We start from the raw sequence: 23,960 nt of genomic DNA on the forward strand, positions 1-23,960 counted from the left end.
AGACTCATCTTCCTGAGCTCCAGTTGAGCCTCTGACACTTCCTAGATGTGTGACCCTGGGCAAGTCACTTCACCCTGTTTGCCTCAGTTTCCTCCTCAGTAAAATGAGCTGGAGAAGGAAATGGCAAACCGTTCCAGTGTCTTTGCCAAGAAAATCCCAAATGGGGGTCACAAAGTCATACGCGACTGAAATGACTGAACAATCAATAATCATGGTCCACTGCGAGAGACTTGGCTACTCTGATCAACTCAATGATCCAGAACAGTTCCAAAGGACTCATGACGAAAAAATGCTATCCACCTGCAGAGAGGGAACTGATGAATTCTTGAGTACAAACGGAAGTATAATATTCCCACTTTCTTTATCATGCTTATCTCTTTAAAAAATATGGCTAATACGGAAATATGTTTCACATGATTTCACATGCATAACTGATATCATATTGCTTGCCTTCTTAGTAAGTGTGAAAGGGAGAAAATTTGGAACTCAAAATTTAAAAAGAAAAGAATGTTAAAAATAAATTAATAAATTTAAATGTTAAAGAAAAAAACAAGCCATAACAGCTTCATAATGTGAGGTCATGGCACATTAACCTTTTATCATAGGATAATATTGATAATATGACTTCTGTAGATAGAATTTACCTATATATTAACCAACCATTTGATAAAGTATCACATACTATTCCTATGAGGATGATGAAGAGGGATTAAACTATAATCTAATTAGAAAGAACTGAAATTTGTAGAATGGCTAGGCTCCGTGACTAGTTGTTAATAATTCTATGTTCATGCAGGTGGAGGTCTCCAGTGGGGTACCCCAAGGATCTATACTTGGCCCTACACTATCTAACATTTTTATCAGTGACTTGGAGAAAGGCAAAGATGGCATGCTCTTGAGAGTGAAACAAAGCTCGGAGAGACAGCCAACACACTGGGTAAGAAAGTCAAGATCCAAAAAGACCTTGATGGACAATGGGGACAAATGTAGTCTTAGATATGGGCTCCGAAAAGAATCCATTTCACAAGTAGAAGGTAGGAGAAGCACGGTTAGATAGAAGTCTGTCAAAAATGCCTGGCAGTTTCAGTGGACCACAAACTTAGTCTGAGTCAGCGATGTCATGCGACAGCCAGAAAAACCTGTAGTCTTGGGGTTTTGTGGGATGCTTAGCTTCCAGAAATGAGTGCCTAACCAGACTGCATGTGAAGTACTGTTCAAGCTAGGTTATCTCTATTTAAGAATGATGCTGATAAATCAGAGAGCATCCAGAGGGCATGGCAACAAGCATGGTGATAGGCATATGAAGATGAGGTATGAAGATTCAATGAAGAAACTGGAGATGTTTAGCCTGGACCACAGAAGACTCAGGAGGATCTGCGACAGCTGTCTTCATGTATTTGAAGGGGGTATCAGAGAGCAGAGAGTCGTCCAAAACTACAACAGGCTGCTTTGAGGGGCCCTCTCTCATTGGACGTTTGAAGTGGATGACCCCTTGGGTGGCTATGTTGTCACACAGATTCCTCTGGTGTATTAATTGGTCTAGATGGCTGCTGAGGCCCCTTCTAACTCTCAAATTCTGTTTTTCCAACAAATAAGAAAAGGCTCACGATGTCGGTCTTCTGGTTTCCATTTGTAGCCACAGTAAAAACATCAGTAACTTAACATAAAAGGCTCTTTTTTTTTTAAGGGGAAATCATCAGACTTTAACGAATGGCAAGTGATGCTTTCTAAACTGAAGGAATAAAATTCCTAAAAATCAAAGAACACCACAGTGGAGGCACTGAGTATGTTTAATATGATAGAGCTATAAGAGGTATAAAACGACTCAGAAGCCCCGGCTGAGGCCAGAGGAAGCAGAAAGTAAACTTTCTTACTTGGAGCCTGATGCCGCTTCCAAGGCCCTGATATTGAGGGGCAAGGCCCTGATCTTGGGGGACACTGTCAGTATCTCTCAATCTCTCCTCCTGAGCATATTCCCATTATTTCTTTATAGTTCACTCATTTAACTTTGTTAGCTAACTGAGGGGGTACCATACTTAATTACATTCTCATTTAACCACTATGGAAGCTTAACATACTATTTCAGGAGACCTTTTCCCAGGAGAGCATAGGTTACCTGAGGAGAGGGGCTAATTTTTTTTTTAATGTTTGTATCCAGAGAACACAGCAAAAATCCTGGCACAAAACAAGAGCTTATGAAATGCTTGTTGAACTGAATTGAATTAAAGAGAATCAGTTTGTTTGCGCATCAAGGCTCAGATAGATCATGGTCAGGGGATGGACCTTGGTTGAACCATACTTGGCACAATCAGTTCAAAGGGAAAACTTGAACTCACTGACAGTCCATCCCCTATTTTATTTGCAGTTGGGACAGCCAATAATTAGCTATCCTTTTTGATCTCATTCCCAGAATTTCTGATTTATACCAGGCTTCCACAGATCTCAGGCACTAAGTCACCATGGTACTTAGCAATTTCATTCTGGTTTCTAGTATTTTTGGTGTCTGAAGCAGTAGGCAGGCAGGGAGGGAGGGAGAGTCCATTAAGGGGGTTCCAGAGCAGAGAATCCCTGTGGGAGGAGGATATAAGAGAATGGGGGTTAGGGCAATGATCAAGGCTTGGGGTTCTGTCCCACCTCAAAGTGGAGCAGTCCAGACTGAAGGCCCCTGGGAAAGGGGACAGAGAAGGTAAACACAGAGGGGAAGTACAATGTATGGGAAAGCTGTGCAGGGACAAAGGGTGGGGGCCAGGTTATGATGGGGATAGAAGGACAAGTCACCCTTTCTGAGCATCAGTTCCCTCACCTGCAAAATACGGATAATTATATCCCAATAGTATAGGCACTACCTACTTCACAGAATTGTTGCAAGAAAGATATTTGTAAACTATATAAAACACTGTTTAAATGTTAGCTATTATTATTCTAAAACTATAAGGCACTTGCATGGCCACCTGAGAAATACTAGATAGGAGTATATAGCATATTTGACATTTCATATCATATTATTTTGTCTGACATAAATGTCTGTGAAGTTCTTTTCTATACTTGTTTCCATATAAAATCTAAATCATAATATTCACTGGTACAGAATATTATTTTTAGCTCCAATCAAAACAAAATCCCCAAAGCTGAAAAATTCCTCTGTTTGCTAAGTTTGGGGGCTGGCTTCTATGTGCGTAAAACAAATTTGTCATGCCTTGATTTATACTCCTGAAAGTTAATGGAACAAAACTGTGGCCACTGTCATAAATAGCTATCTCTAGAAATTGGCTTTTCATTTAGCACAAAGCCACAGAGATGGGCCTAAACTATGCGGGTCTTACTGATCTCTGCTGGGTTGTACTGAGGTAGCTGGTGTTCTCCTACTTTTCATAAAAATAATATATTTCTATAAAGCTTTAAGTGTAAAAGTGTAAAATGTTTTCCTCATATCCATGCTGTGGCATGATTATTTCAGTTTTACGGAGAGGGAAGTTGAGGCTGCAAAGGGTCCTGTGACCTGTTCCCTAAGTATCTGAGGCAGTATATGAATTCCAATTTGCACACTTCACGTCTAGGTCTCTGGGCAGAACTCTCTGCTCTCAACGGCAGAAGGTCCTTCAAAGGGGCCCTGCCGGAGAATGCACGTCAACCTGACAAAATTTAACAGGGATGAATCTGGAACAGGGTTTTTGTGAAATTACTTTTTCGCTATCAGAAACTCAACCAAATTCACCAGCTTTGGGATGTCTCTAGACTTTGTAATTTTAACACAGGATTCAATGAGAATTGCCTGTGCTTTAAAAGAAGATATAGTTGATTTAAGACCTAAAACAGGAAGTAGATGTAACTCAAGAGTTTTGTTTTTTGTTTTATTTTTTTTTTCATATTGCTTACTTTCTCAATGGGTTGGAAGGGGAGTGTTTGGGACTCAAAAACTTTTTTTAAAAGAATGTTTAAAAAAATAAATGTAATTTTAAAAAGAAAAATGACAAATGGGATGGTTTCAGAAAAATCTCGGAAGACTTATATGAACTGATATAAAGTAAAGTGAACAGAACATTGTACACAATAATAGCAATATTGTAACAATAATCAGCTGTGAAAGACTTAGCTGATCTGATCAATACAACGATCCATGACAGCTCCAAAGGACTGATGATGAAAAGTGCCATCCATCTCCAGAGAAAGAACTGATGCGCTCTGAGTGCAGACTGAGGCACATTTTTTCTTTGGGTTGTTGTTGTTTTATTTTTTGGTGACATAACTGATATAAAAATGTTTTGCATGACTTTCTATGTATAATGGGCATCATATTGCATGCCTTTTCAATGGGTGGGAGAGAGCCTGAAGGAAGAAGAGAATTAGGAACTCAAAGTAAAAAAATGAATGCTTAAAAAACTATAATAAATAATCCTGGAAAGGAAAAAAAGGGGTTTTTTGGTTGTTGTTTTCACTTTTTTACGTTATAATTTCACTACTTTAAAGATGATCTCACTCTACTTATTTCTACAAATTGGGTTGGCTCTCTGGCCTGAAGGTATACAGTCGTATACAGCCATAATTGTGGATGAATTCAGAGAGCACTGTGTCTACATGGACAAAATAAAGTTTTCACCACAACCTATCAAAATAGCCTATTTATTGGTAAGGGTAGGAACATTTGGGAAGGGGAGCAGATCCACTAAGATACCCTCAGGTTCACTTACCTTTTTATCAAAAGTCAGAAATTGTTTAAATTGGTCAAAGTCTGATGGAGTGACATACATGCGGAGAGGTTTTTTCCGGAGTTCGGTGTAAGGGTCCAAAGCCATTTTCTCCGGTGGATTCAGTTCAATTCCTTGACTCTCTAAAAACTCCTAAATAATTCAAAACATAAAATAATCATGTATATTCCTGGAAATATTATAGAAGGTAAAATGAACTCTGACCTGACACTCAGGTTTTAGGAGTGGGGAACTCCTGACCTCTACTGCCTAGTCAACTAACAGTACTTCCCGTCTGAACTGGGCAAGTCATGTAACACCACATTTTAATCCAGCCATACATACAATGGAGGTAATAATACAGAATCCTTTCACAGTGTATTAATATATAAATCCTGCTAGACAGTACAATATAGGCTAGGAGACAAGAAAACTTGGACCTAAAAAACTGAATGAGGTCTGGTGCCAAAGTCAATAAGCATTGATTACGTGCCTACTATGCTCCAGATACTTTGCAAAGTTATGTGGATACAAAAAGAGGTAAAGGTCAATTTTCTCCCTCAAGGAGTTCACAGTCTAATGGGGAGAAAACATGCAAACACATACATGCTATAGACAGGATTTGTTGTTCATCTGTTTCAGTTGTGTCCGACTCTTTGTGACTCCATTTTCTTGGCAAAGATACTAGAGTGGTTTGCCACATCCTTCTGCAGCTCATGTGACAGATGAGGAAACTGAGGCAAAAAACTGGATGTTTGGTGAGCTTGCTTCTGAGACTGGCCCAGTTCTATTACACCATCATTGAGTGTTGTGTAATTGGAAACAATAATAAATGCAATATGTCCTTGGATGATGCTTTACCGACGATTCTTACTGTCTTTTTTACTTATATAAGCTATTTTGGAAATAACTGTTTTTAAATTTGGCATTTTTTTGGTAAATAGGTTTATAATTTTGCTGAATGCATGAAGCTCTGTTAGTGTTGCTTTTCCACAATTCGGTATCATGCCCCGTGTATCAGTAGGGGCTGCTCCAGTGTAAAAACGGCCAGTGTCATATCTGCATTTCTTCTACATATGCTTTTTGGCAAACAGGAACCCATACTCACACAGCACTTTACATCGAGTGCTATATAATATTTATATTAAGCATGTTATACTTCCTAATTATGGTACTCAAAAGAAAAAAAAACCTGATTTGGGGGCCAGGACTTTATTTTACTACTAAGCATCTCTGCCTCAATCTGCCCTATCTCCTGTAATCTTCAATGCCTGGAACCTTCCATTTCCCAGGCCACTGCCCTAATTGGCCTCTCCCTTCTAGTAATATCTGATGTAGAAAACCAATAAGAGGCCCCTGAACAAGACCCTGAACCTTTCTATGAAATCCCTCATCTGTGCCCATTCTCTTTTTGTTCCAAGATGTGAACCTCTCTAGAGGACCTCATGCTTGGTATGTTGTCACGGCTGTGGTGTGAGAGGTTGCCCTGCGATTCTTTTTGGCAAAGAAGGGAGTCCAACTGCTGCCCTAGTAAAAGAAACTACCCAAATCATCTCCCACCCCGATCAGGTTAGCTGACAGAAGAGTTAAAGCTGGGGCCACTGACTCGAAGAAGCAGCTCCTCCATGGTGCCCTCCGTACGCCCCCTTTCTCCTCCTGCTGTGACCAAATTGCATGTATCTTTCTCTGGTTATCTCCACTTTCCCCTCTGGCCTCCCACCACTGGGTATCCTCTTAAGCCAAAAGCTTTCCCTTATAAATTAACATTAACTGGGTGACATTAAAATGCACCCGATAAAGGATTTTTGCTTTTAGCATCACTGGTTCGTTCAACTCTCTGGCAAATGGCTTCAAATTGCATAAATAGCCTGAAACACTAACTCACAAGGTTTTGTATGATAATTTCCGTTTAACAGATAGAGAAGCTGAGGCTCAGAGAAACCAAAGGACTTGCTCACTGTCACATAAGTGGTTAGGTATCAGCCTCAGAACTTCAACTAAGGACTCCTGGCATTTAGCCCAAATTCAATGCCCTTGCCATGATTCCATGGCACAAACTGGACCTAAAGATATTTATTTCATCTTCAAAACCTGAGTTACTAACACTTAGGCTTTCTTTTTATTTCAGACTTCTCAGTTCTACCCAATAATACTAAAGAGATTTAGGCACCAACATTTGTCTATTTGTGGACAGCAAGAAGGAGCTGGTCTGATTTGGTTACTAAACTAGATTTCTTACAAGTGTCTAAACTGGCATTTCCCTTCCCAATGTAGAAATGGACCCAGACTAATGTAGATCTAAGGATTCCCCCCATCTGCACAATGAAGGGAAAAACAACTGGGAAAGAAAACAGTACCTTCCCAAGATTGCTAAGGTCCCTTCCTTCTAGCTCTGAAAGTGTATTACTCTGACAAAAAGTCAAGATAAACTTTTGAATTAGATACAATCCTGAGTTTCATTTTGTTAATCCATTACTAATCAATATAATGTAACTGTTTTCACAGTCAATACTGTTTCCCAATTCATCTTGACAGCCTGTCTCCTTAAAGGCTTCATTCAATTAATCAATCGATCAACAGGCATTTGTTAAGTACAAAGTACATCTGCCAGGTACTTTGCTAAGCACTAGGGAAAAGAAAAGAAAAGGGGAAAAAATGATTGTTGCCTTGGAAGAGCTCACATTCTAATGGACTTGACGATAAGTGGTAGAGTAATTGGGAAAAGGAAGGGGAGAGTACACTAGAATGAAATCTGAACATGTTTTAAAATTGAAAATACAACAGAAGTTTGGTTTTATGTTTTGGCCACTATGGAAGCTGCCTTAGGGCAGTTGAATAGTATGGCACAATAAAGAGTACAAGGCTTTTGTAAAGAATAGGTAAAGAATTTTGTAAAGAATCATGACGGGCACCAAGATGGCAGTGTAAGCAGGAAATCGCCTGAACTGGCCTGAATTCATCTCCAACAACTATAAAATAGCACCTCAAAACATTCTGGAAACAAAAAGATGAGGTGAAACAATTTTCTAGTCCAAGACAACTTGGAAGGTTACCAGGAAAAGTCTAATTCACCCAGGTAAAAAAGGAATGCAGTCCAGGGCTGACAGTGTCCCAGTAAGGGGGCATCAGGCACTGCCTCAGGAAGCCAGCAGGAGGCACAGAGCCCCAGTGCAGGTCACCAACAGGACCTCCACGCAGCACCAAGAGAATGGCCAGGGCCCTTCTGCAGCCCCAGTGCAGCCCCAGGTAAAGAGCTGCTCCACCCCCCCCCCCATCCTATAACAACAGTGCAACACCAGGCTAACAGCCAGGGCCTGCAGTCCCCAGCATAAGAAGCTTGGGACTGTACACCTTCCACCCCAGGAGCAGAACTCAACTTTAAAGGTAACAAAATAGTCTGGGGGAGTGAGCAAAAAGAAAACCAAAACAAACAAACAAAAAAACAACCTAACCTTAGAAAGTTATTATGGTGAAGGGAAGACCAAAACACAAATTCAGAAGAGGACAACATTGTAGAACCTCAAAGAAAAATGCGACTTTGTCTCAGGCCCAAAAAGAACTCCTGGAAGAGCTCAAAAAGGATTTCAAAAATCAAATCACAAAGGTAGAAGAAAAATTGGGAAAAGAAATGAGAATCATGCAAGAGAATCTTGAAAAAAAGAGTCAATAACTTGATAAAGAAAGCACAAAAAATGAAAAAAGATATACAAAAATATACTGAAGAAAACAACTCCTTAAAAAATAGAATTGGCCAAATGGAAAAGGAGGTAAAAAAGTGAACCAAAGAAAATAACTCCTTAAAAATTAGAATTGGACTAAAATTAGAATTAGAAGTGGAAGCTAATGACTTCATGAAACATCAAGAATCAATCAAACAAAATTGAAAGAATGAAGAAATAGAAGACAATGCAAAATACCTCGCTGGAAGAATCAGGACACCTGGGTTCAGCATTCTACTTTAACTAGCTGTAAAATTCTGGAAAAAAGTCATCCTCCATACCCAAGTATCCTCTGTACCTAAGTATCTTAATCACTAAAATAAAGTGACCAAACTATGGCAATCTCTAAGGTAATCTCTCATTTCTAGGATTTTAGAACAGTAGCTTTTGTTCTGATTTGTAGTTAATGAGAGAGTCATATCTGAGGATACAATAGCAATAAAATTTTCTGTCCATTCAATATTCTAGACCAGTCTTGAAATGTGATTTTAAAAAATAACAAAAGACAAAACCCAGACGCTAGGGCTAGTTTGTTTTCTTAACTTACTCAGCTAATGTTAAATACAGGATTTATCTGGGTCTGATGTTCTGCCACACTCAGATCCTTAAAAGATGCCACAGAAATGCCAATTAAATCCACAGTTAAGTTTACACATAAATATTGACACAAAATGTAAAATAATATGGAGTTATGTCTAACTCTCCTTTGAGCCAATTCACCCCCAAAATACAAGTATGTCTGAGTGACTGCATGTACTTCTCATAGAAACAATATTTATATTAATTTTAATAATCATAGTATACCTCAAATCTGTGACTCGGGTGGTTTTCTGTTTTGTGTGGTTCGGCATTGGTATTACATAACTGAAAAAACACTGGTTGCTTTTTGTTTAACAATCACGTGCTTATAAAAATCAGAACATCAGCTTCCCTCAAAATAGCTTGTGAACTGAAGGCTAGGTCACTTATGTTAGCACTATAACCTTATCTTTCCTTGGGAGATGCTGCTCAAACAACAGAAGACCGGCTTTTCCTTTTCCTTGCTTTTTCTGGGAAGCTTTCTGCTGAGCTGGGGCTGTCCCCTTTCCTAATACTGAACCATAAATTATCTGGATCTTAATGTGTATTTGTCCCAAATCCATGCTGAAAATAAATCTAGGCTCAGGGAAAAAAAAAGATGGACTATCTTCACAATTAATCAATATTACTTCTTATCTTTTCATTTCATTTCAATTCTCAAAAATTAGGACAAGTATAAGAACAAGTTAAAAACACCATGGAGCAAATTCTCCTTTCTGAAGATGATGGAAGCCAGCCTGTAGAAATCCATGTTGGGATTATACAGGGTAGGATTTAAAAAAGAAAACCATTTCCAAATGGTATTTTAAACATCTGTTCTGCCCACATAATTCCAGGGGTACACAGTTCATGTGCTGGAAAAATATAAGGTCAAAGCAAAGACAAAGAACACCCAAGCTATGCTGATATGGTGTAGCACAGGGAAAAGAGTCACAAAGCTGGGTGTGAAGCCCACCTTGGACTCTTACTAGCTGTATGATTCTAAAGGAAATCAGTTTCCCTTTCTGAGCTTCAGTTTATTCATCTGCAATATGGGGGATAATAACCGCACCTTTTTCACAGCGCTGTTAGAAGTATCAAAGGAGATAATATATATAAAGTGCTTTAACCTTAAGGTCCTATATGAAATATGAGCTATTATTTTTATCATCATGTTGCTTCCTAGGATTCTTATTTTCTTGAAAAATAAATGTGGAGCTCCCTCCCACTTCCATATGCAGAAAATCAACACACAAAAGGGGATTTTTTTCTTCTCAGTTGCAGAATAGTCAGCTACAACATAGCTTTTGCAATAAATTGCGTTTTCACTGGTCACTAAAGAAAAACTAGGCGGCCAGGGAGGATTTAAAAATGGACAAGAGGAAATGTTCTCTCCTTTCTAGACCTAGAAAAACTTATCGCTTGTTCTCTGTGAGTGGAGCTTAGTCTTAATAGAAAAGAATGTTATGAATTGAATTGATGCAAAATCAGAGAAGATGTGATTAGTATCAAAGCTAGGACAGTGGTCATCTCTGTGACTGTGGATAATGATCCAAGTCAAGTGAGTTATCAATTCCATATATCAGATGGTTTTATGTACCTGGTTTCTGTTTAGTCTGGACCATTAAGTATTTCATTCATTAGAACAACTCCCTCAGATCAAACACTCAATAATGAACCTACACACAAAATGGGTAGTCCATATACACAAAGTCATAATCCCCATTCTATCTGTTTTTTCTGCTTTTTTTTTTTGCCCGATCTGTGATTTCATTGGTGTAGCCACTTAACTCCCTGGTGAGGAAATTTCCTCTACCAATGTGAATTGCTTAAACTCACTCAGCCTCAGTTTCCTCACGTGTAAAGGGGGGATAATAGTATTATCTACCTAACAGGACCAAATGAAATCACGATTTCTAAGCCTGAGAGCGCTATATAAATGCTAGTCATTATTATTCTTATACAAAATAGCCCCCCTTAAATTAAAATTATGTTGAAGGAATCACGAGATTCCAAAACTCGTTCCATACCTTTGTAAAAGGGTCACAGTCAACAATACGGAAGGTCTTCCCATAAACTGTGAAGTTGATACCCCGATTCAGGTCTTTCCAGTGGTAATGGTCCCCACGGTCATTCTTGGGCAGTCTCTGACGCTTGATGAATTTGCCCTGAGGAATTCCAGAGTTTTCCACAATAGGCTCCATGACTGACATGCTGTCATCCTCCAGGTAATAATAGATGGCCACCTTTCGGATCCTATAACGCTCATCAGTAGACAGAGGGACCTCCTCTTGGAAATAGGCATCAAATTTCAACACCTATAAAAACAGATTCCTCCCCAAAGGAGGAGAAAATGGTGGCATTACTAGGTTATCATTAAATAATATTAAGCATTTTCATGTACTAAGACACACCTGCACACACACACATACATTGCAATACTTCAGCAATCAATAACTTTGTTGACACTCTCCACCAATGCACTTCACAACTCCTCTCCCACTTAGTAGATGGTCTTCAAGAATTGTGACCATGTAATCAATATGGTACTATGTTTTGTTTACTGTCTTAAGGATGAGGGGAGGTGAGAGAGGTGGGACAGAAAGAGAAAAAAATTTTAACTCAAAATTTTCAAAAAATAAATGTTTAAAATTGTCTTTACATGTAATTGGGGGAAAATAAAATACTATTTTAAAAATAGAAAAAAAAATTGCTATGACCAAAAAGTTTATAACCTTTCAACTAATCCAATGATGAGCCTCAAACTTAGCTCTATGGTGGTTCTTGGACAAAAAATAGACTTCATCACTGAATTCGTATCTGACATCTATCCTTTTTGACAGGATCTGTGAGATCTGATACTACTTAGGCATGGCCTTCAAGGGCTATGACAAGGAGTCACTGAGTGCAAGAAGAATTAAATGGAGTACAGAAGACAAAAAGGAAAAGTGACAAATGCTAGAGGGGCTACTGGAAAACAGGGATATTGATAACTGTTGGTGGAGCTGTGAATTAGACATTGAAAGCAAATTGAAATCATGCCCCAAAAGTCACTAACCTATTCCTACCCTTTGACACAGCAATACTGCCACTAACCCTATTCTTCTAAAGAGACCAAAGGAAAAGGACCCATTTGCACAGATATATTTATCACAGCTCATTTTTTGTGGCAAAGAACTGGAAAGTTAAGGAGGTGTCCATCTACTGGGGAATGGCTAAATGAATTATGGCACATGAAGATAATGGAATATTATTGCATGATAAGAAACTATGAAAGAAACTGGTTCAGAAAAACACTGGAAGAATTGTGTGAACTGATGGAGAGTGAAGCCAGTAGAAATAGGAGAACAATTCATATAACATTGTAAAAACAACTTTGCAGACCATGGCATGACTATCTCAGAGGCCCAATAAAGGAACATGTTCACCACCTCCTGGCAGGTGAAGAACTCACAATGCAGAACAAAACATACATTTTTGGTCATGTCTAATATGGGAATTTGATTTGCTTTATTATGCATATTTTTTACAACAGTGAGTGAGGCATGGGCGGGGGGTGAAAATAAATGCTTGTTAATTTTTTTAAGTTAAAAAAATAAAGTTAAGTTGCTTTTTAAAAAGAGTTATATAGAGTAAGTTAAATAGCCATCACTTCTCTCCTCTAAGTGCTCAAGCCCTGTGACATTTACTCTCTCTCCCTCTCCATAAGGAGGCCTCAAAGATCTCAACTCTTCCAACTTTAATGGTGTTATAGCGCCCACAGCATTTTTGGAAATGATAATGAGGTTGCACTGTACTATAAGTTTTACTATCCAAAAGATAATTTAAGGATCCTGGGACAAGTTCATTACTTTTGAAACTAACAAATGTCCATAGATGTTAATTGATGATATAACTATTCCTGTAAAATATTAATCCATCATAGAATATTCTTTAAAATGACTTTAATATTTCAACATCTGAGTGTGCAAAATGTGCTAGTAAGCAAAAATGATATACATGTGTCAGACGGGGAGAAAATGATGTCTTGGTGAATGGGAAGTATGAAAACATTCTGAGACAACATTGAAAACGGCAAGAAGTTTGAAGCGGACAAAGCAATGAGAAAATTAAATAAGCAATCAAATGAAGGGAAATTCTAGAATAATGTGGAAAGCATGAGGCCCTCAAAACCTATTATGAGAATGCTGAATCTGATGCAAAGGGCTACAGAGAGCTAGTAAGATATTCTAGAAAGGGAGACAATGTCACCATGGTATATGGCCAGGATGTAACAGTTTCTACAGTAATACTTTGTACTATCTGGAAAGGATCTGATACTGTTGCTCACTTACCCTTCCCCCGCCCCATACTTTCTCATTCGTTGGCTTCTGAGCCAATGTGCTCTTACTGTTTTCCATCTACCTCATTCTCTTCCTACCCCTTAAAGATGGGTGTTCCTTAAGGTTCTGGGTGGCTCTTATCTTGCTCTGCTGTCCCTTGGTGATTACATCTATGTGCATTGCTTTCACATCAGAACCTTTAGCCCAGAAAGATTCTCCCACAGAGCTGCAGGCCCATGATTCCAACTAATTTTTGGATATCCTCACCTGAATGTCTCACTGGCATCTCAAACTCAACACATCCACACTGAATCCTACCCCAAGCCTGCTGTCCTCCCACCTTCTCATTTCTATCGACAGTGTCACCTGTCTAGATAGCGCTCCCTCATCCTACCAGTAACCTAGACTGAAAACTTCATTATCTTTGACTCATCCTTGCCCTTACCTTTCCACTCTCACTACAGCCATCCTGGTTCTGGCCTTTATCTCCTTGCCTTGATGATGCTAAGATTATCCTCCTAAGGTATTTTCCCGCCTTCAGTCTCACCCCTTTCTCATCTATCCTTTACACCACAGCCAGGCTACTTTAGCTTTCAGAGAGATTTGGTTACGTCATTTTTAAAATCTTCTTTCTTTCTTTTTAAACTAAAAAACCTTCAGCAGCTGCTTAACTGTAGCCTACCAAATAAAGCAGACTGCTTATCCTAACACTCACAGCCCTCCAGTCTTGCTCCAACCAACTTCTCTTTATTCTAAACTTAGTAACCATCAACAACAACAAATCAAAAAAAAAAATTAAAAAAAAAATAAAGGACCGTACACAACCACAAGTCTCTAATTAGACTTCATTTTTAAATGTGCATATTAACTTCAATAACATAATACCTAACAATATAAATATCCTATTTGTTTCCAAGCCTCCTTCTGTTATCTTTTTATTCTGTGTCATTTTGGGAACATTTATTGCTATTATTATCATATCATCATCATCATTGGCCTAGACCTGTGATTTCCTTGGTATAGTGAAGAAACTCCTAGTGAAGAAACTCCTCCCCCTCCATCCCATACAAATCTGCAAATGCTTTTCGATGTGGTCTTAAGACAGTTGCCTGGGACTGTGAGGAGCTATTAAGTGGCTTGCCCAGGGTTGGTTGCATAGTCAGTCTGGGCAGAGGTACAGAAGCAGGACGCAAACCCACGTCTTCTTAATTCCAAGATGGTGCTGGGTCCACTGTGGCATGCTTCCCATCACCATTATTATCACATAATTCATCATGAGTGTTCCAACTCACCTTTCTAGCTTGATCTCACTCCCTTTTGTGTGTTTTAGATGACACATTGTCTCTGCAGTTCTCATCTAACCCTGTTCAGTCTCCATGCATGTGCTTATGTTACCTTCTGGGATACTCTCGCCCTCCTTTCCTCATCCTTGAACTCAAAGCCCAACTCAGGGAAAATTTCATAGAAGCACCTACCAAGCTAGACATGATCTCTCCCTCCTCAACTTCTCATTAAACTTCATCTGTAATTGTCCTTTACCCCTGCATTCTCTCATGCCTTGTATTATAGTCATTTATGGACATGTATTATACTTAGGCTGCTAGGTGGCATAGTGGATAGAGTGCCAGGCCTGCAGTCAGGAAGACCCATCTTCCCAAGTCCAGATCTAGTCTCAGACACTTACTAGCTATGTGACTCTGGGTAAGTCACTTAACCCCGCTTGCCTCAGTTCCTCATCTGTAAAATGAGCTGGAGAAGGAAATGGCAAGCCACCCCAGTATCTTGGCCAAGAAAAACCCACATAGGGTTGTGAAGAGTCAGATGTGACTGAAATGATTGAACAACAAAAACTTTATCATCCTTGTTAAGCTCTTTGAGGCCAGGAATTGTATCTTTCTTATTTAATCTTTCTATCCCCAGCATGTGCTACATTGTCTGACACATAATAGGTGCTTAATAAATGTTTGCTAAATAGAAACTGGGGCATGAAAGTAAATGATAACGTAATGATAGGATCAGACTTAGACTAAACTTGTAGATGGCTGTTTCTGGAAGATACTTCCTCCTGTCTGCCTAACAAGTCCTTCTCAGGACCCTCTGCTGGTTCATCATCCCTATCACCCTCTTCTAATTGTGGGTGCACCCTATGGCCTTTTAACAGGTCCTTTTCTCTTCTCTCTCTCTAGTCACTCTCATGATCACTCCATTGGGGTCCATGGATCGAATTATCTGTCACCTCTATGCAGATGACTCCTAGATCTATCTATCACACCCTAATCTCTTGAGCGCTAGTCCTGTACCACTGCCTGATTTTTGAATATTTGAATATTTCAGATGAGACATTCCATAGCCATCTCAAACTCTATATATTCAAAAGAACTCATTTTCCCCCTCCCCACCCCTAACCAACCTAGCCCCGTTTCAATCCTCCTCAATTCTGAAGAGGGTACCACTATCCTTTCAATCAATAAACATTTAGTAAGTGTCTACCATGTACCTGTGCTAATCTGCTATGTTCCCAACTTTACTGTCCACATCAAATCCTCACCCTCCTTCATCTCATGGACCCAATCAGTTGCCAAATCTGGCTAGTTTTACATCTAAAACGAGTCTCCCATCTATCTACTTCTCTTTACATAGCCACCACTCTAATTCATACCCTTTTCACCTTCCACCTGGATTATTGAAAAAAGCCTCCTAATTGGTGTCCCTGCCAAAAGTCTTTCCTTCCTCAATCTATCCTTCACACAGATCTCAAAATTATTTTACTGAAGTACAAGTCTGTCTTTGTCACTCCTTTACTCAATACGTGGTCTCCCTGTTTCCTTCAGGATCAAATACAAACTCTTCTCCCTGGCACTCGAAGTCTTTCCCGGCACTGTTCTATACTACTCTCCCTTCTTATAGGCTCTCTTAGCACTTGATGGTGAAGCCACAATGGCCTCCTTGGTGCTCCTCACAGGCAACCTCCCACCTTCCGCTTACATGACTTGGCACTTGCTGTCCTCCATGACTAGAACGTCCCCTCACGTCACCCTAGCCAATTAGGATACCTTATTTTCTTCAAGGCTCAGCTCACACATCACCTTCTACTCGAAATCTTTCCTGATCCTTCAAAATCTTAGTGCCCTACCCCCTCAAATTACAGTTATCCCTTTCATATCGTGACTTTCCCCATTACAGTTTTGATATATTGTGGGTTGGCATAAGAAATTAAATGGGAATTTTGGGGGAGTTTTGTGGAAGCTGCAAATTATACACAAAGGCCAGCAGTTGACACAGAGCCTATAACTAAACAAATTTCACAGTAAGGTACTATAAACACCCCATAAAAGAAAAAAAAAAGTCAAACTTCTTTTCTGGTATGAAGAGAGGGCCAAAATATTTTATGTGGATTTTTCAGATTGCAGGGGCACCATGCCCCTAACCTCCACAACGTAGAAGGGATAACTGTATTTGATACATACTCATATATATATACATTTTGTCTTCTCCAATAAAAGTAAATTTTTTGACAACAAGGAGTATTTCACATTTCTTTGTATCCCCACAGCTCCTAGCACAGTATTTGGCACATAGTAGGTACTTTAAAAATGCTTGTTTGATTGATTAAGAGTATGTCAGGGTGGATGACAAAAAGAAAGGTGGCAGTGCCCACAGACCACTCCACGTGCTTTTTGCAGGCTGAACTGATGGTGCCACTGTTTACTGGAAGTGAAGCTTTGGGTCCCACTTGGGGAAGAGCCAGCGTGGGTCCGAGAGCGAGGAGAACGGATCTCCCCGGCCACAGCCATGTCTGACAGAAACAACAAGCTGCCCAGCAACCCGCCGCAGTTGCAGAACCTGATCGAGCAGGACACCTTTGCCTACATCGGGGAGTTTATGCAGCAGTATAATCACTACAAGTCCAAAGTGGAAATTTTCAAATCACAACCAAATAAAACCAGCAAAGAACTGGTTGAATCGGTGATGTTCTTGGCCCAGGTTGGCCACCGTTATCCAGAACATCTGGCTGACTTTCCCCAACAGCTGAAGGAATTTCTTTCTTACAACCACATGGTCTTAAATGCAGATCTTCTAATGACATCTTGCAAAGCTTTGGTGATGCTGAGAAACAGGAATCTCGTCAATCCAACCAGTTTATTGGAGCTGCTCTTTGAACTTCTGCGTTGCCATCATAAGCTTCTGTGAAAGACTTTGTATACTCACATTGTGACCGATAACCAAGAATATTAATGCCAAACACATGAACAATAAAGTGAATGTTGTGCTGCAGAACTCCATGTGCACCAAGGTGACAGACAGCAATGCCGCGTCTCCAGACAGGATGATCAAGCTGTTTAATCTGGAACAATGCTAAGACTGTCAATGTGATCACAACTGCATGCTTTTCTAAAGTGACAAAGATACTGGTTGATGGTTTAAAATTCTTCCTTGGTAAAGATGAAGATGAGAAATAAGACAGCAATTCTGAATCTGAGGATGATGGGCCCGCAGCAAGAGAACTGCTTGTTAAATATGCCACAGGAAAGAAAGCCTCCAAACACAATAAGAAATTGGAAAAGGCCATGAAAGTCTTGAAAAAACAAAAGAAGAAGAAGCCGGAGGTGTTTAATTTCTCAGGCATTCATTTGATTCACAATCCCCAAGATTTTGCAGAGAAGCTTCTGAACCAACTGGAGACCTCGAAAGAGAAATTTGAAGTGAAAATGATGCTCATGGACCTTATCTCCAGATCAGTGGGAATTCATGAGCTCTTTCTTTTTAACTTCCATCCCTTCATACAGCAGTTCCTCTAACCCCATCAGAGAGAAGTGACAAAGATTCTTCTCTTTGCTGCTCAAGGAGCCCATCAGCTTGCACCCCCTGAGATTACTGAGTCTTTGCTAATGACTGTGGCCAACAATTTTGTCATGGACAAGAACTCTGGGGAGGTTATGACTGTTGGAATCAATGCCATAAAAGAGATAACAGCTCAATGCCCTCTGGTCATGACTGAAGACCTTCTCCAGAATCTGGCCCAATATAAATCCCATAAAGACAAGAATATGATGATGTCTGCGAAAACCTTGAATCAGCTCTTCTGAATCCTGAATCCACAGATATTGCAGAAAAAATTCAGGGGCAAACGCACTGAGGTGTCAGTAGAAACAAGAATCCAAGAATACGGTAAGTTAGAGGCTAACAATTACATTCCAGGGGCTGAAGTTCTTGATGTTGAGAAGAAGGGAGCGGATGAAGAAAATGACAATGGTGGGTAGGAAAGCACCAGCCTCAGTGAGGACTACGATGAAGATGGCAAGTGGGTCCAGGTGCACCATTCCTCCAATGAAGAGCAACAGGAAATAGCCAAGAAGCTAAAGAATGTGCCGGTGGAGGAGCGAAAAGAGGCCAAGGTGGCAGCACTCAGCAGCAGCCAGGTTCTAACCCAAGAAGACTTCCAGAAAATCTGTCTTGCCCAGCTGAGGAAAGAAATGGTTGCTGCCTCAGGGAAATCCCAGGAGAGGAAGAATTTTGACATAGACAGTGAAGAGGAAGAAAGGGGGCAGTCGTTTTCCTTGAGGGACATCGAACCTCTCCATAAAAAACCCAAGTCTGAAAAAGAGCGGGGACTAGCAACCGTGATGGCCGGGAAGACAGATGGAAAAAAATTTGTGAATAAGAAAACCAAGCTGAACTCATTAAGAAAAGGAAAAACAGAAGAATTTTATGATGATGGGGTACAGCCATAACATCCGATCCAAAACAAAACATTCCTTCAGAGAAAAACAATGGGCTCTGTGGGATGCACTTTTGAAAAAGAGGAAAAAGCTAATGAAATAACCGTCACATGGGGGTGACAAAGTGCTGTTTTTGCAGGACTGCTTTGGAATGGCAAAGGCCTTGTTGATGTACAGAACGGGAGCTCCATGTGTTGGAAGATGTAGACTCACAGAACCTGAGAAGTGGAAGATGCTTTGGGAGCCATCCATCCAGCCCAAATCACACCCATCCTGACAATTGGTCACTCGGCCTGTGCTCAATGATCACCATGGAGAAGATGCCCTTGTTAACTGCATAAAATGTCGGACTAGTTAAAAGTATCCTTATTTTGGAGATGGAAAATTACCATATCTGTAAAAATTTATAAAAAAGAAATAATTTATTTGTCCAGTGGACATGTACTTCATTAGGCTGCCCAGGATAGCATGGTGCTGATGACAATACACGTGGAAGCCCTGACTTGATGAACTGCCTTGTGTTTGCCTGATGAGTCTGGTGACTGTCCTACACACCTTTGGGTGTTACTATAATTTGGTTTGTTACTATAATTCATGCCAAAGGGTTAAATTTTTTTTAAACATGCATAAGGAAATAATCGGTGAACATCTTGCTTTTAAAAAAAATAAACCGAATTGTACATAAAAAGGAGCATGTCAGGATTTGCTGACTTCTTAAAAGAAATAAAGAGAAGAATGACAGATAATGTTAGAATTTTAAGCCTGGAAAATGTTGAAATGACCAGCTGGAAAAGGGTAGGAAGGAAAAACGAAGGGCTGTTTTGGCTAAGTGAAGTTTGGGAGCAATGTTACTCTCACATAGCTACTATAGGGTTTCTTTAAGAAACAAGAAAATTAACGTCAGGAATGAAATACAAAGACAGACACGAGAGATGCCAGCATAGAATGACCAATTATCAAGCAGGTCGACAACAGGGTAACATGGCACGAGAGAGAGACGATGATGATATAATACAATATATATGGATGTAGACATGATACAAAGGCTCTGAAGAAGAGATCAAATTAACAATTGAATGATATGAAGAATAATGGCATGGGTGATATGAAGAATGATACCTTAAACGAGGGATCGACTGGTTGCACGAGGATTGACAAAAAGGATGACGAGAGCTGGAGGAAAAAGGTTACTAGAGATGTTTATGTGAGAGTTTCTATAGAAGGAGAGAGGTGAAAACCTAACTGTGAAGTGATACAAAGTAATAATGCCTTAAATACTATAAGGTCAGAGCTTAGCACCAGAGATAGATCTTTCTAGAAGTTTACAACCTCCCACCAAAAAACAACAAAAGTAGCAGCAGCAGCAGTAGCAACAACACACACACACACACACACACACACACACACACACACACACACACACACACGCCTTAGCTTTTCTAAAGTCAAGAGGAAAACAATCTAGGCATTTTATCTTAAAGCTTTTGTTTTTTCTTGGCTGGAAGGGAGAAAAGGGTAGAAAAGCAGAAAAAGCAAGAAAGCTTACCAAGAAAGTGTATGATAAGAAAGCAATAAATTGGTGAGAAGAGTATTATACTTCAATTTGTCAAACACTTATCAACAGACTGTCTACTAAAGGAAGGAAGGGAGAATCTGACAGTGGGATGGTTCGGATACAAAAGAAAGCAGTGATGGGATGCAGGAAAACTTAAAACAAGGAATGCAAAATTTCATTACATACAATGTACTAATATTGGTGTGTATATATATATATATATATATATATATATATATATATATACACACACATAAAATCAGTGCTGTCAAATCTCTCCTACATGGTGGCAAGAAGCATCTATACATAGGACCCCCAAATGATGTTTTAAAGCAAAGAAGAGTTGAGGGTAATATCTGGTTAAGTAGAATGTGGAATAAATACTATCCGTCCATCCCACTAATCTTTCGGTTCAGGCTTTTGGAATGAATTACCAGATCTTAATCTTTATTTAAATTTTATATACACACACACACACACACACACACACACACAGAGAGACTTGTTTGAACTGGATTAGCATTTATAAGACCAGGAGAATAATATGCATAAGGGCTACAATAGTGTAAATAAAAATAACACACAGGACTAGATGAATTCAGACTAATGCACTAACTGATCTGTAGTCTGTCCAGAGAAGAGGACAAAACATGCTTCCCATCTCTCTGGACGTGTCACATGTACCATCAGAACAAGTCACTTTATCAGTGGGTTTTGCTTAACTGTTTTTCTTTGGAATAAGGGAGGGTTCACAGGACACAGAGGAGGAGATGAGAAAGAGCTGAAAATTACAGTGACAGAAAAACAAAAGGCAGCAAAATTTTTTAAAAATAGATTTTAAAAGAGAGAGAGAGGAGAAGACAGGGGAAGAGAAAAGTTAAAAAGAGGAGAAAATACCCCAGCACAATGCTTGGTACTAAATAAATGCCTGTCAGCTTGAGTGATAGAAAAGGTATTCTTTGGGCTTTTGTTCAGAAGGAGAAAGATCAACAAAAGGGTCAAAATGACCTAGTACATTTTTTCCATTTAGTGTCTCTTTATCCAACTAAGGTCAGAAAGTATGAGATGTGAAAGACCTTAGAGAGAATCTTTCTAGTCTATGGATTCCTAACCTTTTTGTGTGTCATAGATCCTTTTGGCAGTCCAGGCAAACCTAGGGACTCCCCGGAATGATGTTTTTAAATACCAAAAAAAGGTAAGAAACCAAAGTTTAATGAAAATAATGATATAATCACTTTTTTTACCCATCTAAATTGATGGATCCCCCTGAAATCTATCCAAAAAAAACAATGGATCCCACATTAAAAAAAAATCCCCTGGTCTAGTGCCACCCCCTTATTTTATAGATGAGGAAACTAAGACAAATAAATTAACAGACTGACCTAGGTCATATAAGTGGTAAGTAGAGGGTGTGAAATCCAATGCACTTACCACCGTAAATGCTTCTTCATTGGCTCCCTATGGCCAATGACATGTTACCTCAAGTACTGCCCGGTTAGTAGAGAGGACTAAATGACTCTCTTCAAAAAACAAATAAAAATATAAGTAATCAGTGAGGGAATTACTATACTCATTTATCATTCTACTTAACATAAGGACTGGGGAAGATAGGTGCACTGTCCTGGCATCTATCTGGCATTGGATCTGTAGTCCTCTTTACCACAACCCACTACTGCTACACGGGAAGACTGAACCTACTTGGCCACGTGTGTATCATAGAACTATCTAAGAAAATAGTGATGGACTAGGTCTGTATCCCAGAGATTAAAAAAAAGAGAGAAATGTACAAATGCATACATGTATGAAAATATTTATAGCAGTTCTTTTTGTGGTGGTCAAGTATTGGAAATTGAGGGGATGTCCATCAACTGGGGAATGGCTGAACAAATTGTGGTATATGAATGTAACGGGATATTATTGTGTTATAACAAATGATGAATAGGTGGATTTCAGAAAAAGCTGGAAAGACTTCCATGAACTGGTGCTGGGTGAAGTGAGCAGAACCAGGAGAATGTTGTACACAGTAACAGCCCCAGTCAACCATGATTGACCTAGCTCTTCTCAGCAATACAATAACTCCAAAAGACACATGATGGAAAATACTATCCATGTCCAGAGAAAAAACGGATAGAATTTGAATGCAGATTGAAGCATACATACTATTTTCATTTTTTAAAGGTTTCTTCCTTTTGTTCTGTTTCTTCTTTCACAATATTGACTAATGTGGAATAAGCTTTACATAATTGCACATGTATAACCTATATAGGATTGCTTGCATCTTGGGGAGGGGGGAAGGAAGGGAAAGGGGAGGGAGGGAGAGAGAAAAATTTGGAACTCAAAATCTTTCCAAAAATGAATGCTGAAAATCATCTTTACAGTAAAAGTGAGAGGATTCTGGGAAGATGGCAGAGTACATCAGAAAATCCCAAGCTCTCCAGACTTCCTCCACAAACAAGACAAAATAGTGCCTCAGGCTGAACACAGAGTGGCAAAAATAAACAAGAGTTGGGGCAGAACACTGGCTACACTAAAAGACTGCAAGTCTTGGAACACTATATATTGACAAAAGAACTGGAGTTGTAGCCAAAAATATCATACCCAGCAAAGTTAAGCATAATCCTGAATGGAAAAAAGAAATGGATATTTCAGGAATTGCCAGACTTTCAGGATTTTGTAGCAAAAAGTCCTGAAATCAGTAGAAAAGTTGATATACAAAATGCAAGAGAAATATAAGCTAAACATCAAAAACTAGCTACAAGGGACTCGATACGGACAGACTGTTTACTTTTTATATGAGGAAATGTAAATTGTATGTCTAAGATTGTTATTAGTAATTGGGTAGTTTGAGAGAAAGATTGGGGTAGAGCTAAGTATGATGTGATATAAAAAGTAAACCATCTAGGAAAAGGTAAAAAGAGTAATTATCTTATACAAATGAGGTGCAAGAGGAAGAACTGACACAGAGCAATTAGATGGGGGAGGAGGGCTGGTAGTTCTAGACCCCTACTCTCATCTGAAATGGGTTAAAGAGGGAACGAGACATATATATCTAGAAGGGTATGAAAGTCTTCTAAATTTAGAAAGAAATAAAAGGCTAAGGGGATAGGAAGGATGGCGAAGATAAGGGAGGGATTTCAGGGTGGGAGGAGAGGATAAGGGAGGCATCTTTGGTGGGGAGGGGAATAACCAGACAGCATAAGGTTGGAATATTGCCGTGGTGTAGGGAACTATGAGTTGGTGGACTTAGAAAAATATGGAAAGACTTGGACCTATGAAGGAAGGCATTATCTACCCTCAGAGAAATAGAGGACAAACAAGTATAGTACAGTCCTACACAGATGCATATGAACGTATATGTCTATATATGATTGTAATTATAGACACCTAAGTGTATGTGTGAG

The 23,960-nt window shown here is 39.4% G+C and overlaps 1 protein-coding gene and 1 pseudogene across 1 annotated transcript in view; one reads left to right on the forward strand and one right to left on the reverse strand.

Annotated features, from left to right (window-relative positions):
• EFHC1 (EF-hand domain containing 1) overlaps positions 1–23,960 on the reverse strand; it is an 81,924-nt gene that overhangs the window by 43,257 nt on the left and 14,707 nt on the right. Inside the window, exons 3-4 of the mRNA XM_036767908.1 lie at positions 10,993–11,280; positions 4,689–4,838 (exon numbers count right to left, since the gene is read on the reverse strand). Of these exons, the coding sequence (XP_036623803.1) occupies positions 4,689–4,838; positions 10,993–11,280 (438 nt within the window). The remainder of the gene's footprint in view (positions 1–4,688; positions 4,839–10,992; positions 11,281–23,960) is intronic.
• Positions 17,077–19,107, forward strand: LOC118857240 (annotated as a pseudogene).

The sequence above is a fragment of the Trichosurus vulpecula genome, chromosome 7 (genome assembly GCF_011100635.1).
Source record: "Trichosurus vulpecula isolate mTriVul1 chromosome 7, mTriVul1.pri, whole genome shotgun sequence".
Classification (NCBI taxonomy): Eukaryota; Metazoa; Chordata; class Mammalia; order Diprotodontia; family Phalangeridae; genus Trichosurus; species Trichosurus vulpecula.